Source organism: Prionailurus viverrinus, chromosome D2 (genome assembly GCF_022837055.1).
Source record: "Prionailurus viverrinus isolate Anna chromosome D2, UM_Priviv_1.0, whole genome shotgun sequence".
Taxonomy (NCBI): domain Eukaryota; kingdom Metazoa; phylum Chordata; class Mammalia; order Carnivora; family Felidae; genus Prionailurus; species Prionailurus viverrinus.
Genome location: NC_062571.1, coordinates 55,022,284 through 55,037,440, shown reverse-complemented (window position 1 = coordinate 55,037,440; position 15,157 = coordinate 55,022,284). Strand labels below are relative to the sequence as shown.

Below are 15,157 nucleotides of genomic sequence, written 5' to 3'. Positions count from 1 at the left end.
AAGACAAAACCAATTGTTTTTAGTTCCTTAACTATCTCCCATCTGCATGTGTGTCTCATTTGGTGGGAGATAAGTACAAGCCAAAAAAGGTCATGTTTGTCCCAATGTATAACCTCTCTGATAACAGGCACGCTTTTGTATCTATTTGTCTTTTTCAGATTGTGGGGCATTTGCCTTAGCGTTAATCATGTCAGCCAAGAAAAAGCAGGGTTAAAAATTAGGTGGAAAAAGGATAGGGGGTTCATTTGCAGTGGGATATTTAACAGCCCTATCAGTTCCTAATGATATGGTATCAGCCTGCTTGGTATGGGCTGAACAGTGAACAAAGACAGTTTTTAGAAAAGAGGTGAATAGCTTAATTGGGTAACAACTATATGTCCATTAGCAATAGGAATAATGTAGAAGTTAAGAATCCATGGGATTTCCAAATTGTGCCAACAACATGGCAGACTCCAAAAGTCTGTGTAAGTAAGTATAGTTTTCCCTTGTGCCAATATGCCAGCTCTAGTAACAGCTGTGTTTGGCAGCTTGGGCTGATTTTACATTGGTAAAGAATATGCTTCAACCCTTTCATGTGAGGAAACTATTATGTTTCCCTGGAAATTTCTTTTCCAAAATTAGGTAAAAAAAAATAGAAGTACATCTAGGTTGTCCAAAGGGGTATCTTAGAGGTCCTCTCGTGGCTTTGAAATCATTCCTACAGTTGCAGTGCAATCATGTGAAATGGAGTGGGGCTCTCCATCATCAGGGAGGGGCAGTAAAATACTTAAACTGTTACAACCAGGGCTCCTGGCTAACTCAGTCAGTAGAACAAGAGACTCTTGATCTTGGGGTCATTAATTCAAGCCTACTTAAAAAGAAATTGTTGGGGTGCCTGGCTGGCTTAGTCCGTAGAGCATGCAACTCCTGATCTCAGGATCGTGAGTTCAAGCCCCACACTGGAGTTAGAAATTACATTAAAACCTGTTTTAAAATCTTAAAAAAAAAAGTGTTACAATGACATAAGATGATACAAGGGTTGGTCAAAGGAGCCTGTTCATAAGTGGTTGTCACCATATAGAGAGGTGCTATGCCTTATGAACTTTTAAGAGGGCAGACACAACATGACAAAATTAGAGGTGAACGAGGGAGCCTAATGAAAGCTGTCAATCCAGGTGGCAGCTGCAGCTATTGCACACAAACATGAGGGCATCCCTGATGCCACAAGGTCTAACTGGCATGAGAAATATGCTGTAGGACGTATCTGGGAGGCAAAAGGTTGTCCTACAATACCTGCAGCACTCCCATTATTTTCATGGCAGTATAGAGAAAAAGTTTGGTCAAAATTAGGTAAGCCAAGAGCTAGGGGCGTGGACAACGTTAAGGTCTTAAAGGAGGTTAGTGCCTCTGAAGGCCAGGAAATGGTCTCTGGAGTGGTATGTGGGAAGAGGGCATACAGAGGTTTAGTAAAGCAGTAACATTAGGAATCCATTGGCAGCAGTAGTCAGCTGGCTCTAGAAATATACATCACTTTTTTCATTTTGGGAAAAAGAATGGACAAAATTGACTCAAAGCATTTTGGGGTGAGCTTTTGAGTGCCCTCCCCTGAGGTACCTCATGTCCTAAGTAGGTAATAGTTGTTTGCACCCACTGAAGTTTAGATCTGGGGTCTCTACAGCCTCATTCAGCTAGCGCCTTTAGGAGAATGAGGGAGAGTGTAAGAGCTCCCTAATTTGATTACAAAGTGAAAAGTTACCAACATATAGCAAGAGTGGAACCTTGAGTGAAGGCTACAGAATCCAAGTCAGCTTTAAGGACTTGGGAAACCACAGAGGAGATTCACAATATCCCTGAAGTCTGGAAGTCTACATTAAGTGTCTCCCTCTAAAAGCAAATGCAAAGAGTAATTGTGAGTCAGAATTCAATGGGATTGAAAGGAAAGCTGAGCAGAGGCCAATTACTGTAAACCAGGCTGCATCAGCAGGCACTGAGGTGAGTGAGAATAGTAGCTGAACTAGGGACTACAGGGTTGTGAAGAATTATGGAAGATTTTATGACTCTTAAGTCTTGTACAAATTAATAAATTTGGTTCCTGCCTGAGTCAAATTTACATTCTTTCTTTACTGGCAAGATTGGAGTGTTACAGGGTGAGGAAGTAAAGACAAGTATACCCTGCTGCAAGAGAAAGTCTATTCTAGGCCCAATTCCTAACTCTGCATCTCTGGGAAAAAGATATTGGGCTAGTACTGATGGAAGCTGTTTATTCTTTTTCCAAGTGATGTGCACAGGCTCCGTACTCCGTAGCAATTCAAGTTCATCTGCATGTGTAGCCCAGAGATTAATTGGGACTGTATGTATGTATGTATTTACTCAGGCACTCACTCACTTGAACTCACGACCCTGAGGTCAAGAGTCGCATGATCCACCGACTGAGCCAGCCAGGGACCCCAATTGGGACATCTTTTAAACACTCATCCTTTTCAGAAGAATTTAAATTGAGATAAATTTCTAGTAAGCAAAGTAGGAAATCTGGGGTTTGGTTTGAGGATAGGGAAATAAAAATGCCTTTATTACATTTTATAGTGGCATTAAATTTACATAACAAACCTCCATCCGAAAGGTGTGCTGGTGAGGAGCTGGACACTAGAAAAGCATTATGGCTGTTAAAGAGGGCCTAAGGATATTGGGGTGAGCTGGGATATGGGCAATGAAATAGGTTGCCCAGGGACTCCTCTAACTTGAATAGAATCAGAGGTGACAGGCAGAGAGAAATCCTCTGAACAGGTGGTAGAGAAAGTCACACCAGCGTCAATTAAGAAATCCAGTTCCTGGGACGCCTGAGTGGCTCAGTCAGTTAAGTGTCCAACTCTTGATTTTGGCTCAGGTCATGATCTCACAGTTCAGTGAGTTCAAGCCCTGTGTCAGGCTCTGTGCTGACAGTGAGGAGCCTGTTTGAGATTCTCCCCTTCTCTCTGCCCCTCCACACTAGCATTTTCTTTGTCTCTCAAAATAAATAAACTTAAAAAAAAAAAAAAAGAAAGAAATCCAGTTCCTAATCCTCTATTTTAGGTTTAATGGTAGACTCTGGGTGCAGGTGAGGATCAGCTGATCCTGTGATTTATGGGGGAACTGTCCCACAGGAGGAGAAAAACCTTCTGGGGGTGATGGGTTTAGATAGATTGTTTTGTTGTTCTGTAAACTTTCCTTTCTCTTAAGTGTAGGCCAGTTTTTCCTCCAAAATTTCTTCCTGATTTTTTACAGTACCTGCAACTGCCTGGAGACAAATGGGAAGGGCTATAAGTAGATTCTGAGTTACTCTCAGAGTCATGCTTTTGCTTTTCTAGAGATTCAAGTTGTAAAGCAAGCACTGTTGCTTTTAACTGTTTCCTCTTGTATTTTTTTTTTAACTTTTTAAAAAGTTTATTTTGAGAGAGAGCACAAATGGGGAAGGGGCAGAGAAAGAGGAAGAGAGAGAATCCCAAACAGGCTCTGCACTACCAGTGCACAGCCCAGTGCAGGGCTCGAACTCACGAACTCTGAGATCATGACCTGAGCCAAAGCTGGATGCTTAACCAACTGAACCACTGAGGCACCCCCACCATGCTTTTTTTTTATAATAGGGAGAAATTTTCCCACTACAGCAGAAATTAAAAGATTTCTATGTACTAGGGCTTCTGTGTTCAATGTGGTATGTTACTGAAAAGTCTGTATAAAGCGTTCAACTACACCTGGGTGGTTCAGTTGGTTAGGTAACTGACTCTTGATTTTGGCTCAGGTCATGATCTGTGGTTTGTGGGATCAAGCCCTAAGTCAGGCTCTTTGCTGACTTGGCTTACGCTTTCTTTCTCAACTAAACATTAAAAAAAATTTTTTTTAATGTTTTATTTTTGAGAGAGTGTGAATGGGGGAGAGGCAGAGAGAGAGAGAGGGAGACACAGAATCTGAAGCAGGCTCCAGGCTCTGAGCTGTCAGCATAGAGCCTGACACAGGGCTCAAACTCATGAACTGTGAGATCATGACCTGAGCTGAAGTTGGACGCTTAACCGAGTCACCCAGGTGCCCCTAAATAAACAATTCTTTTAAAAGTGTTCAACAAAGGTCTTTGGATGCTCTCCTTTCTGAGTGAAAAATTCAACCTTAGACCAATGCTAAGTGGGGGGAAATTCTCCAATATTGTTCCTATCAAGCAAGCCTTGAATATGAGTCTTCAGCTGAGCCATTTCCTGGTCATTTGTAGGAGGGCCTGGAAGAAATTCTGGCCCTGTTTCCTCTGTGTGTGGGGTTTTCCCCAGGGGGCTGTGTGGCTTGTCTTGATTATACAGTATAATCCTGGACAAGAAGAACACCCCGTAGTAGCCAATACAGCTCCTGTGAGTGGAACTGTTAATGGTCACCAATCTTTCGAACTCAACTCTAAATTTGGTGAGATCTTCTGAAAGTAGAGGTAAAAGGTCTTTGTAATTTAAAAGGTCTGCTGTTGTCCAGGGAACATGAATTCTTTGCAGTGGAGGTCAGGATACTTCGGCAAAATACACTGCATAGGAATGCCTGAAGCTGGCAGAGACTGGTTACAGAGACCTGGAAACTAGGAGGAGTTATAAGAATAGTAAAGACAGCCCTTCTTAGGTGCCTACTGCCCTTCTTAGGTGCTTGTGCTACATTTGCTTCCTGGCTTCTTTTAGTATTAACATAAGTAACCTGTACACCCTGGGCCTGGAGATCAAGCCAGAGTGCTCTTTGTAAATCTTGTAAACAAAAGGAAGTTAAAGCAGGCAACTGGGTATTTAATGGATTTTCTGGAGAAACTGGAGAAGTTTTAGGATCTAAGAGAATTGGCTGAGGAGATGGTATAGGGCTTTGAGAGGTGGGCTTAGACCCTGGGCTCAGAGATACAAAAGATCTTCTGAAGGGTCAGGGAAAGTCAGACATAAAAGGGCATATGAGAGGGAGGAGAAGGGAAGATTTACATGATGTGGTCTTTAATTTTTGTTCGAAGTTCAATTTCTGTTCTTTCCTCTTATTAAGGGAATTCCTAAAGCTAGCCGTTATACTTCTTGTGTCCTCTTTTCAATTTAGTCTTCCCATAGGTACCAATACAACAGCTGTTTACGATGAGAACTCTCTAAAAATTTTTCAAATGTAAAAGCTTTTGCAGTTCAAGAAATCCATCATCTAGCCATTGATGAGTAAGACCTTCAAAGATATATTTGTTATAATAGCAACTCCATTCAATAAGCCTTTTTGTGGAATAACTCAGAGGGAACTCTTTGAGATTAGAATAAATTGTTACCACGAACACAATAGGCATCCCTGGAGCAGGTGCAGAAGATGCAGCCCCCGTGATCCAAAACATTCACTCCGAAGATAGTCTAGGAAAGTAAAGCTCCTCATCACAGGGTTAGAGGCATTAAGAACTGCATAGTGGATGGGGCGCCTGGGTGGCGCAGTCGGTTAAGCGTCCAACTTCAGCCAGGTCACGATCTCGCGGTCCGGGAGTTCGAGCCCCGCGTCAGGTTCTGGGCTGATGGCTCAGAGCCTGGAGCCTGTTTCTGATTCTGTGTCTCCCTCTCTCTCTGCCCCTCCCCCGTTCATGCTCTGTCTCTCTCTGTCCCAAAAATAAATAAACGTTGAAAAAAAAAAATTAAAAAAAAAAAAAAAAAAAAGAACTGCATAGTGGAAACAGTGTCTTGGTTTCCCACAAGAGGTACTTCCAATCATAGACTCACTAATCTGTGACACAGAGCAGGCACTTCTGGAATCAGATTTTTTCCAGCACCAACAAAACAATGAAGGCTGAGATGACAAAGCCCCTTATGATACACTTGTCTGAAGCTGACAAAGTCAGGTGAAGAGAATGCTGCTTATGACTTTGTAACTGGGAACCCCAGTCTATTCAACTGGCCACCAAGATGCACATTGGTACACGTACCTCCCAGCTGCCAGAGACCAGAGACAATATTCTCACTGGTCAAAAAAGCCAAGCTTTCAAGACACAGAAGACAAAAGGAAAACTTCACCTGGTTTTCCTCTTGTGCATATTAACAGCTTTAGCTAATCCCTGGTGTTTTAATTTTATTTCAGTTTATTTATTTATTTAGAGAGAGCACATGCATGCGTGCACACAAGTGGGGAGGGACAGAGAGGAGAGACAGAATCCCAAGCAGGCTCCGCGCTATCCACAGAGCCCGATATGGGGCTCAAACCCATGAACTGAGATCATGACCTAAGCCGAGATTAAGAGTCGGATGCTTAACTGACTGCGCCACCTAGGCACCCCTAATCCTTGGGTTTCTCGGAGCCAAACTCCCCTGGGTTGGGGACTCTGGTGTTTCACAGTGTACCTTGTTGCACAGATTATTTCCTTGAGGTTGGCAGGTGACCTGGTGTCAATGCAACCCATTCAGTAACCAACTTATCCTAACACAGGTGTCTTTGAGTTAGTTGGAGAGCACCCTAACAGCTCCAAAGTGCTTGACTTGTGCCCACCAATTTTGTAGCTTTGGCTTCAAAGATGTCCCTTATCAAGAGCCTTTACCTCATGTGCCCATTAGCTCACAACGGTTTGTCTAAACAGATGCTGGTCTGGTGACAATTGTGAACTCACCAGTCTACAATGTTGGCTTGAACAGCCAACTTATGGGCCTATGCCAAAGATAGACGGAAACAAAGAAAAACAGTGACCATCTCTGGGAGGAAAAGGACCAATAAAAATCAAGAGTACTCACAATAAATCTTTACCAGAGTTGCTATGCCAAAGGAACTAGTTTCACAAATATTTCCTCCTGCAAATCTAAATTTAGAAACGGACAAGAAAGGACTCTTGCTTCTACCAAACCCTGCAGGCAAAGATCCAGGAGATGGATGTGGTATGAATTCTTACCTTCTGCTAGTTTTTTTTTTTTTTTCCAGAGATCCCAAGATCTCTCAGCTGCAGCAGCCTCAGAGCGAAGTGTTCAGCCAGTGAAGTTTTTTCCTTCGTGGTAGCCAGCTATAGGGGAAGAATAATTTTTCCTCTACCTTTCTAGGTTCTTTTATCTGGTCTACTAATCAAATTGACATATGACAGATTAACAAGAGGAAAACAAATTTAATTACTTATATACATACAGAAGCCCCACAGTGAAATCGAGAGTCTCCCCAATAGTCAGGCAATTGAGGCTTACAAACCATTTTGAGCTAAGAAGAAGGGGAGGGGGTCTGGGACTTCAAAGGGAAGGAAGACAATTCACTTGAAGATGGGAACAGCAAATGTTTGGTAAACAAACGTAAGCCATGCCATGCAGAGGGAAAGAGACACAGGGAGAACTTTGAACAAACAGGCCCTGCACCAAGCTCCCCACAGCTTACCAGCTTACCATCTCTAGTCCATACTCTTTGTACCTATCTTTGGTGATAATGTTCTTCCTGGACCAGGCCCTGTATCTAAATTCTTTTAGGCAGTTGATGGAGAAGGTATAAAAAAAAAAAAAAAACAACAACAACAAAAAAAAAAACCCCAAAAACCTCTTCTGAACTCTTTTGGGCCTTGTCTTCAGCTCAAAATAATCAGCATGCAAAGTTGGCACATTCTGGGAAGATGTGTTCTGAATCCCTCATAGTCCACGTAGAAGCTACAGCTAGTGCAAAAAGACTAAGGCAGGAACAAGCTCAGGCATGTTTGAGTATTAGAAAGTGGCCAGTATGACTGAAGCAGAGTTGGCACAAGGGCAGGACACAAAAGTCAGAGGTAGACTGTCCAGATGAGGCATCAATATTTTTTTCTAAGATGTTACAAGTCATTATTTTTCCCCACCCCCATAAAATGTCTTTCTCTTTTAGAAATCCTTTTCATATTAATGGATTCACCCATCCACCCAATTGTAGAAGTGGAAAAAAATTCAGAAATCAAAAAACAAAACCATGCCCCCTTGCTGACACTAGATGGCCCCACTTCCTATCTACCTAAGTAAACAATTGCTACAGACAGAACTCCCCTTTCACATTCCCAACACCAAATTTACAAACCTACTTTCATCTGATCTGAACACCATTTCCACTTTCCCTTATGTCATACTCTGCATCCATTTCCCTGCAGCCTATTCACGAATCTTAGATTACATATTATCCCACTATTTCTTAAACCTCTACTGAATATCTCCCATTAATATTTAAATGCTTAACATTAAATACTTCACTTTCATCTTTAAAAAAGGAAAGAGGCAACCTCCTTTCTTCCCTACCAGTTATTTACTATCTGCTCTCTCTTTCCCTTTACAGCTAACTTTAGAATTATCTACACTAGCAATCTTATTTCCTTGCCTCCCACTGATTCTTCAACCATTTGTCTGGCTGCTACACTCAATATATACCAAACTAACTAGGGAAATGAATGATCTACACACTACTAAATTTAATGGACATGTCTCAATCCCTGTCTCAACCTCAATGCCACCTGACACTATCAATCACTCCTTTATGAAAACTCCTTTATGATTGTCTCTTGTTTTTTCTGACCCCAGCACTCTCCTGATAGTCCTATTTCTGACATCTCTTAGCTCAGTCTCTTTCACCCAACCTATAAGTGAACTTTCTGAATGAACCAGAATCATCTGAGTTGGGTTTCTACCTAAGTGCATAATCTAATGGGAATATTTATTTTAGAGAGAGAGTTTGTGTGTGTGTGTGTGTGTGTGTGTGTGTGTGTGTGTGCGTGAACAAGGGAGAGAGGCAGAAGAGGAAGAGGGGAGAGGAAGAGGGATAGAGGGAGAGGGGAGAGGGAGAGGCAGAGGCAGAAGCAGATGGAGAGAATCCTAAGCAGGCTCCATGCCCAGTGTGGAGCCCAACACAGAGCTCGATCTCATGCCTCTGAGATCAAGACCTGAGCAGAGAGGTGCCTAAGTAGCTCAGTTGGTTAAGCGTCAGACTCTTAATTTCAGCTCAGGTCATGATCTCGGGGTGGGTGGGTTTGAGCTCCACATCAGGCTCCACACTGACAGTGCAGAGCCTGCTTGAGATTCTCTCTCTCCCTCTCTCTGCCCCTCCTGTGCTCTCTTTCTCTCTCTTTCAAAATAAATAAACTTTAAAAGGAAAAAAAAAAAAGTTAAAAAAAAAAAAAAGACCTGAGTCAAAAACAAGATTTGGACATGTAACCAACTAAGCCACCCAGGTGCCCTAACAGAAATATTTTAAATGAAAGGTAAGTTCACTGAAGAATGGCCTAAAATAAAAATCTTTTCATCCAATTGTCATGACTAATGCCAAACACTATTTTGGGCACTAGCAATTCAGTGGTAAACAAAGACAATGTTTCTGACCTCAGAGTTGACACTGCAGTGGAAACAACAAATAAGGAATAAAACAATGTCAGGCAGGGGAGCCCTGGTGGCTCAGTTGCTTCAGCATCAAACTCTTGATCTCAGGGTCATGAGTCAAGCCCTGTGTTGGGCTCCACACTGGGCATGGAGCCTACTTTAAAAAACAAAACAAAACAAAACAAAACAAAACAAAACAAAACAAAACAAAAGACAGGTAGTGGTAAGTGATAGGATAAAGAAATACGAAGCTGAGGAAGGTCATGAGAATGACAGAGGATGGATATTTACACAAAGGTACAACTCTGAGGAGGTGATATTAAGCAGGAACCTGAATGAAAAGAGAACATAAGCCATACAAAGACCTAGGTAAAAAGCATTTCAGAGGGAACAGCAAGAATGAAAGCCCTTAGGTAGATAGGAGGTTGGCAAATTGAGAAATGGCAAGAAACCATTAGGTCTGCAGTAGAATTAATGAGGCTGAGTGGTAGTTGAAATTGCAGAGACAGGCAGAGACCACAACAGATAGGACTTTGTAGAGCAGAGTAAAAAAGTTTGGATTTTAATTATGAGGAATGTCACTAGAGGGTCATGAGCAAGAAATGATAGGATTTGATTTGCATTTTTTTTTTTCAGTTATTTTACCTCTTTTGAGAGAAAGAGCAGGAGCACGTGAGAGAGTGTGTGCACGAGTGGGGAAGGGGTGGGGAGAGACAGAATCCCAAGCAGTCTGCACGCTCAGTGTAGAGCCCAACTCAGGGCTCGAACTCACAGATGGGGAGATCATGACCTGAGTAGAAATCAAGAGTCAGACACTTAACCGACTGAGCCACCCCAGGTACCCTTGATATGCATTAAAAAAAAATTTTTTTTTAAATAATCTCTACACCTAATGTGGGGCTTCAGCCCACAACCTCAAGTGTCACACACTCTACTGAGCCAGCCAGGTGCCCCTGATTTGCATTTTTAAAGGAGTGTAAAACATGTAGTCTAACAAGTTTTATGAGAACTGTTTACTTTTTTATGTTTATTTATTTTTGACAGAGAGAGAGAGAGAGAGAGAGAGAGAGAGAGAGAGAGAGCGCGAGCATGAGAGGGGGAGGGGCAGAGAGAGAGAGGGAGACACAGAATCTGAAACAAGCTCCAGGCTCTGAGCCGTCAGCACAGAGCCTGATGCAGGGCTCGAACTCACAGACCCCAAGATCATGACCTGAGCCGAAGTCGGACGCTCAACCGACTGAGCCACCCAGGTGCCCGAGAACTGTTTACTTTTCAAGGGCTCACATAAGTGGCCTTCTAAATCAAATCAGAAGAAATACTACAAGTAATGGGATATTTCCTTAGTGCACTATAATTTATTTAAAAATCACTTGGTATACATTAAGAATAGAACTCTATCATTCAAACACTTTTCAACTTATCTTCTCAGGAATCTTACGTACAATCTACAAGGTTTTAATCAAGTAAATACTTTCCTTTCAAAATTTCTTAAGGTGCTAGGGGCACCTGGGTGGCTCAGTCAGCTAAGTGTCCAACTTCGGCTCAGGCCATGATCTCACGGCTCGTGGGTTTGAGCCCCACGTCAGGCTCTGTGCTGACAGAGCCTGGAGCCTGCTTGGGATTCGATGCCTCTGTCTCTCTGCCGCTCCCCCACTCACGCTCTGTCTCTCTCAAAAATAAACATTAAAAAAATTAAAAAATATATATATACATGCTAAAATTAAAAGGCTTTGCAATTTATGTAATAATCAAAATACATCATTTACTTACAACATTATCAATAGTGCCTAGATCAGGAAAAACCGAAGCTTCACTTTCTGGTTTTATAGTATCATTATGTATGATACTTTGCCTGAAGATGAAAAAAATGAGAACATACATGCACCGCTGTCAATTTTATATACTTTTTCAAATCTCTATATCATTTACATTTTAATTACAAAAGTGACTCTCCAAATATATTGCAATAGTACAAAAGTCAAGTTACCTTAAATAAAACCATAAAGTACTGTTTACTTAAATGTTCAACAAATGAAAACACTTTGCAATTTTTTTAAAAGTCAAATCTTCTGGCATTTATTAGAAAACAAGCTCAACCCACAGGATGATATGCAAATAATAAAACCACATTAAATGGTAGAATGTTTGGAAAGAAATGCAACTTTGCTAACTTCCCAAGCCTTGCAACTTTATTTAGTCTATCAAAATATTAAGAGGCAATGCTTAGCAGGGCTTAGCAAATGTTCCCACTCTCATTTAAAGTACCAAGTATTTCACTTCTATTGCAATTACACTGTTAGTAAACAAAAAATATTTTCAACGGGCCAGGATTTCTTCTCTCTGAAGTCACTAGTTTCCCTGAAATCTTCTGTTTTAATTTTTGTTTTTACATGGGTGAAGCAGTGAAGTTATAATTAATGAAGTTTTACTAATTTTGGGAATTCCTATTTTGGACACTGCTTTGATAACATCAAAATAACATGAGTGCTCACGTCAGCATCACATATAACATCAAAATAACATGAATTCAATACAAAAATCACTTTTTCCCCCAGAGGTAAGACTTTGTTTTCTGACACTGTATATGCCAACTAGTCGTAGAAAATTAAACATGGCTATTTCACATGTTTTTTCACCTCTTTTATACCCATCTCTGCTGTCTGAATATGCTCATGGAATACAAAAGAATTTTATAATCAAAAATAAGAAAAAGAAAAATAAAATGTATGGCATTATGAAGTAATATAAATTATTCCATGATTATATAATTTAGAATTACACTAACAGTATAGACTCTTAAAATGTTGACTGCTCTAGATAAAAATAGCATCAATTCCCAAGCTACAATGAAAGCTGTTATCCTAAAGTCGGAGGCTTCACAATCCCAATGCCCTTTTGCAAATGCTACCTAACTTTTGTAAAGTCAAACAAACATACCCAAACCAATAACATTATATGAAGATCATCAATGCAAAAGAAATCAGCAAAAACCGTAACTATGTTCTAGGGCTTTCAGAAAACTATGCTACCTGGGGCACCTAGTTGGCTCAGTTGGTTAAGCATCCGACTTCAGCTCAGGTCACGATCTCACGGTTCATGAGTTCATTCAAGCCCTGCATCGGGCTCCAAGCTGTAAGCACAGCTGTGCTTACAGCTTGGAGCCTGGAGCCTGCTTTGGATTCTGTGTCTCCCTCTCTCTCTGCCCCTCCCCTGCTTGCACTCTCTCTCTCTCAAAAATAAACATTAAAAAATTAAAAAAAAAAGAAAATTATGCTACTTACTGGGATCTTCTAAGTACCACTTAAATAATACAATGTATACCTGGCTGAAAGGACATAAAATGAGAAATAATATATATATATTATATATAATATACATATAATATATATATTAAGTAGACAAACGAAACATTATACATATTAAATTTTACATAATCTTGGAGATTTTTAGGAAAACTTATTTTTTAACTGAAAACCAAACAACCTATCATACACTGACCATGTAAAACAACCTTATATTGCCTGTAGAGTAGGTTCAAAGGAAGATACAGTACAATATTTGAACTGCCAGTATGGTCAGTCTCAAGAGGCTGAAGGACTAAAAATATCCCCTGAAGAAGAAATTTGGCAAAAAAAAAAAAAAAAAAAAAAAAAAGGTTATTCTTTTCCTCCAAATGTGGTAAAATAAACCAGTTATCCCCAAAGTAACGAACACTCATTTCAAGTAATTACTCTGCTTACAAGTTTTATTTACACAGTAATTATTAATAGTGGTTTTTAGTGAATTCCTTGTATTTACATTTTATATACACATTTATATTTGAAAGGTAAAGAAACTGTACAATAATAAAAATGAGAAAAAGTAATACAGTAATTTAGGTCAACTCAGGAAACAAATACACAAAAGTAAGATTAAATTTAGGCAGGTAGTATAACTTCAATGAGATTACTGCCAGCGGTTACATTCCCTGTTACCAGGACCACCAATACCAAGGAAGTAGTTACCAGAGTTAAAATGTCATTCTAAAACCTATTAAGACCCTGGATACTCCCACAATATTATTACACTACTAGTTTCCAATAAGTAAGCTCCAAAGATAGGAGTTAACTTCTGAGGGTTCCACTAGTGGTCCCTAGGCTAGAATGACCCATGGGGTAAAAATATATGGACACCATCTGGTCCCATACTCCTAAAGAGGCAGTCACTGAACTAACAAGGTTCTCAGGCTTGTTAGTTTGAAGACTACATACTGCTACCAGAAATAGTATGCTTAAGATTTGTTTTAAACCAAACTGCAACATAAAAGCACACTGTACATCTAATTATTAACAAAAGAGCATGTTATACAGATATCACTTATAATACTCAAGTGATTTAGGTTCAAGGATTAAACATAATATAATAAATTTCATATGAATTTACCAATAATTAATAATTTCTTTATCCACTATACCATCAAAGTTAGACTTGTTAGAAAAAAGTTAATTTTATCTTTTTCTTTTACTCTTATTTCCATTGATTAGAAAATTATGCACAGTGTTTTACAAGTCATAGACTTGGCTACATATTAAGATTTCAAATTTAAAACGGAATTAAATTTTGTTTCTACAGACAGTGAAGGAATTTCAACTAAGAAGTTTAACATCTTGCCAAGTAGCATGCTATTTAAGAACTCTCAGAATTCATATGTTTTACTCTTACCAGTGAAAAATCTCATTGATATTTATGGACTTACTTCCAAAATCAAGTCTTCAGTCCACTAAAGTGCAAAGAACTTTCCTTCTACCAGTTAGCTTTCTTAAATTACTAGATGAATTTAATAATTCTAGTAATAGAACAATTTCTTACACTAGAAACAGAAAGGCTAAAATTCTCTTGAGTGACAGGAATTCCCTAAGAAACAATTTCCCTTCAGAAACAGACAGACATGATACTGTGGAAAACATCTAATTGAATGTGAAACAAGCTCCCACCAGTATTTCCAGTTCCCAGAAAACCCAAACTTCCCCCAACCTGTGAGTGAAGGTAATGACTTCAATGACTTAAATAATTTACAATCAAAGTTGCTTACTCTTGGTCTCTAATATCTTCAAAAGGTCAGAACTGGAGACAATGTTTGTACTAAGGTGTTTATTTCAAATAGTATTTTGGAAGTTAAAGTAGTATTTAACAATCTGCTCTGACCTCCAAAGTGCTTTTAATGTAACTGTTAAGAAAGAAAAGATGTAAAAATTTGAATAATCTCCAAAGCCGTTAAAAAAGTTTATTGCATTAAACCGTTCACTCCAAATTATGGAGTATGAACTAGCCATTTAAACTTTTTCCTTTGTAAAAGGGCTCTCTACAAAATACTTTTTTATTAATACTGTCAATCAGTTACTCATTTCATTAACTTCAGTCATGGAATTCAAAATCAGCACTTTCCCATGTCTTGATTCGTTTAGATTTCTCCAACATTTTCTTCCATGTTTTTTACATAGGAAACAAAAAACTTTTATCAAAAAAACATCTTTTACATTACATTTAGTCTTAATCTTGAAGATTAGCTTTTCAAAGCAGGACTATTATTCTTGTCTCCTTCTTTAATATCCTTCATTACAGAGGCAAAGACCTGAAAATTATATAAAGGAAAGATTAATCCTCAAAATTAGCTACCACACAGATTAAGATATTTAAATAACTATAGCTTATTAATGCGAAAAGGCTTTAGTATATTTAACTCTGTCCACTGGAAGACTGCCATTCTCAAATCCTCTTGTTTGTTTCAACCCAATTTTATGGTATATACATTCCAGTTTTTTATCACTTGCCAAATATTATGAAATTACTGTTTGGTAACAGAACATTTTCTTGACCGATATTCCCTTTTTTTTTTTTTTTGGACCAGT

General features: G+C 39.4%; 1 protein-coding gene across 4 annotated transcripts in view; it reads right to left on the bottom strand.

Annotated features, from left to right (window-relative positions):
* Positions 1 to 13,010: 13,010 nt before the first annotated feature.
* Positions 13,011 to 15,157, bottom strand: part of TBC1D12 (TBC1 domain family member 12) — a 104,447-nt gene continuing 102,300 nt past the window's right edge. For 3 of the 4 annotated variants that reach the window (XM_047826075.1, XM_047826074.1, XM_047826076.1), the window contains one exon: positions 13,013 to 14,880. In XM_047826075.1, coding sequence (XP_047682031.1) covers positions 14,812 to 14,880 — 69 coding nt within the window. In that variant the 3' untranslated portion in view covers positions 13,013 to 14,811. Of the gene's footprint in view, positions 14,881 to 15,157 lie in introns of all 4 variants that reach the window. The other variant, XM_047826073.1, reaches the window with a different exon arrangement.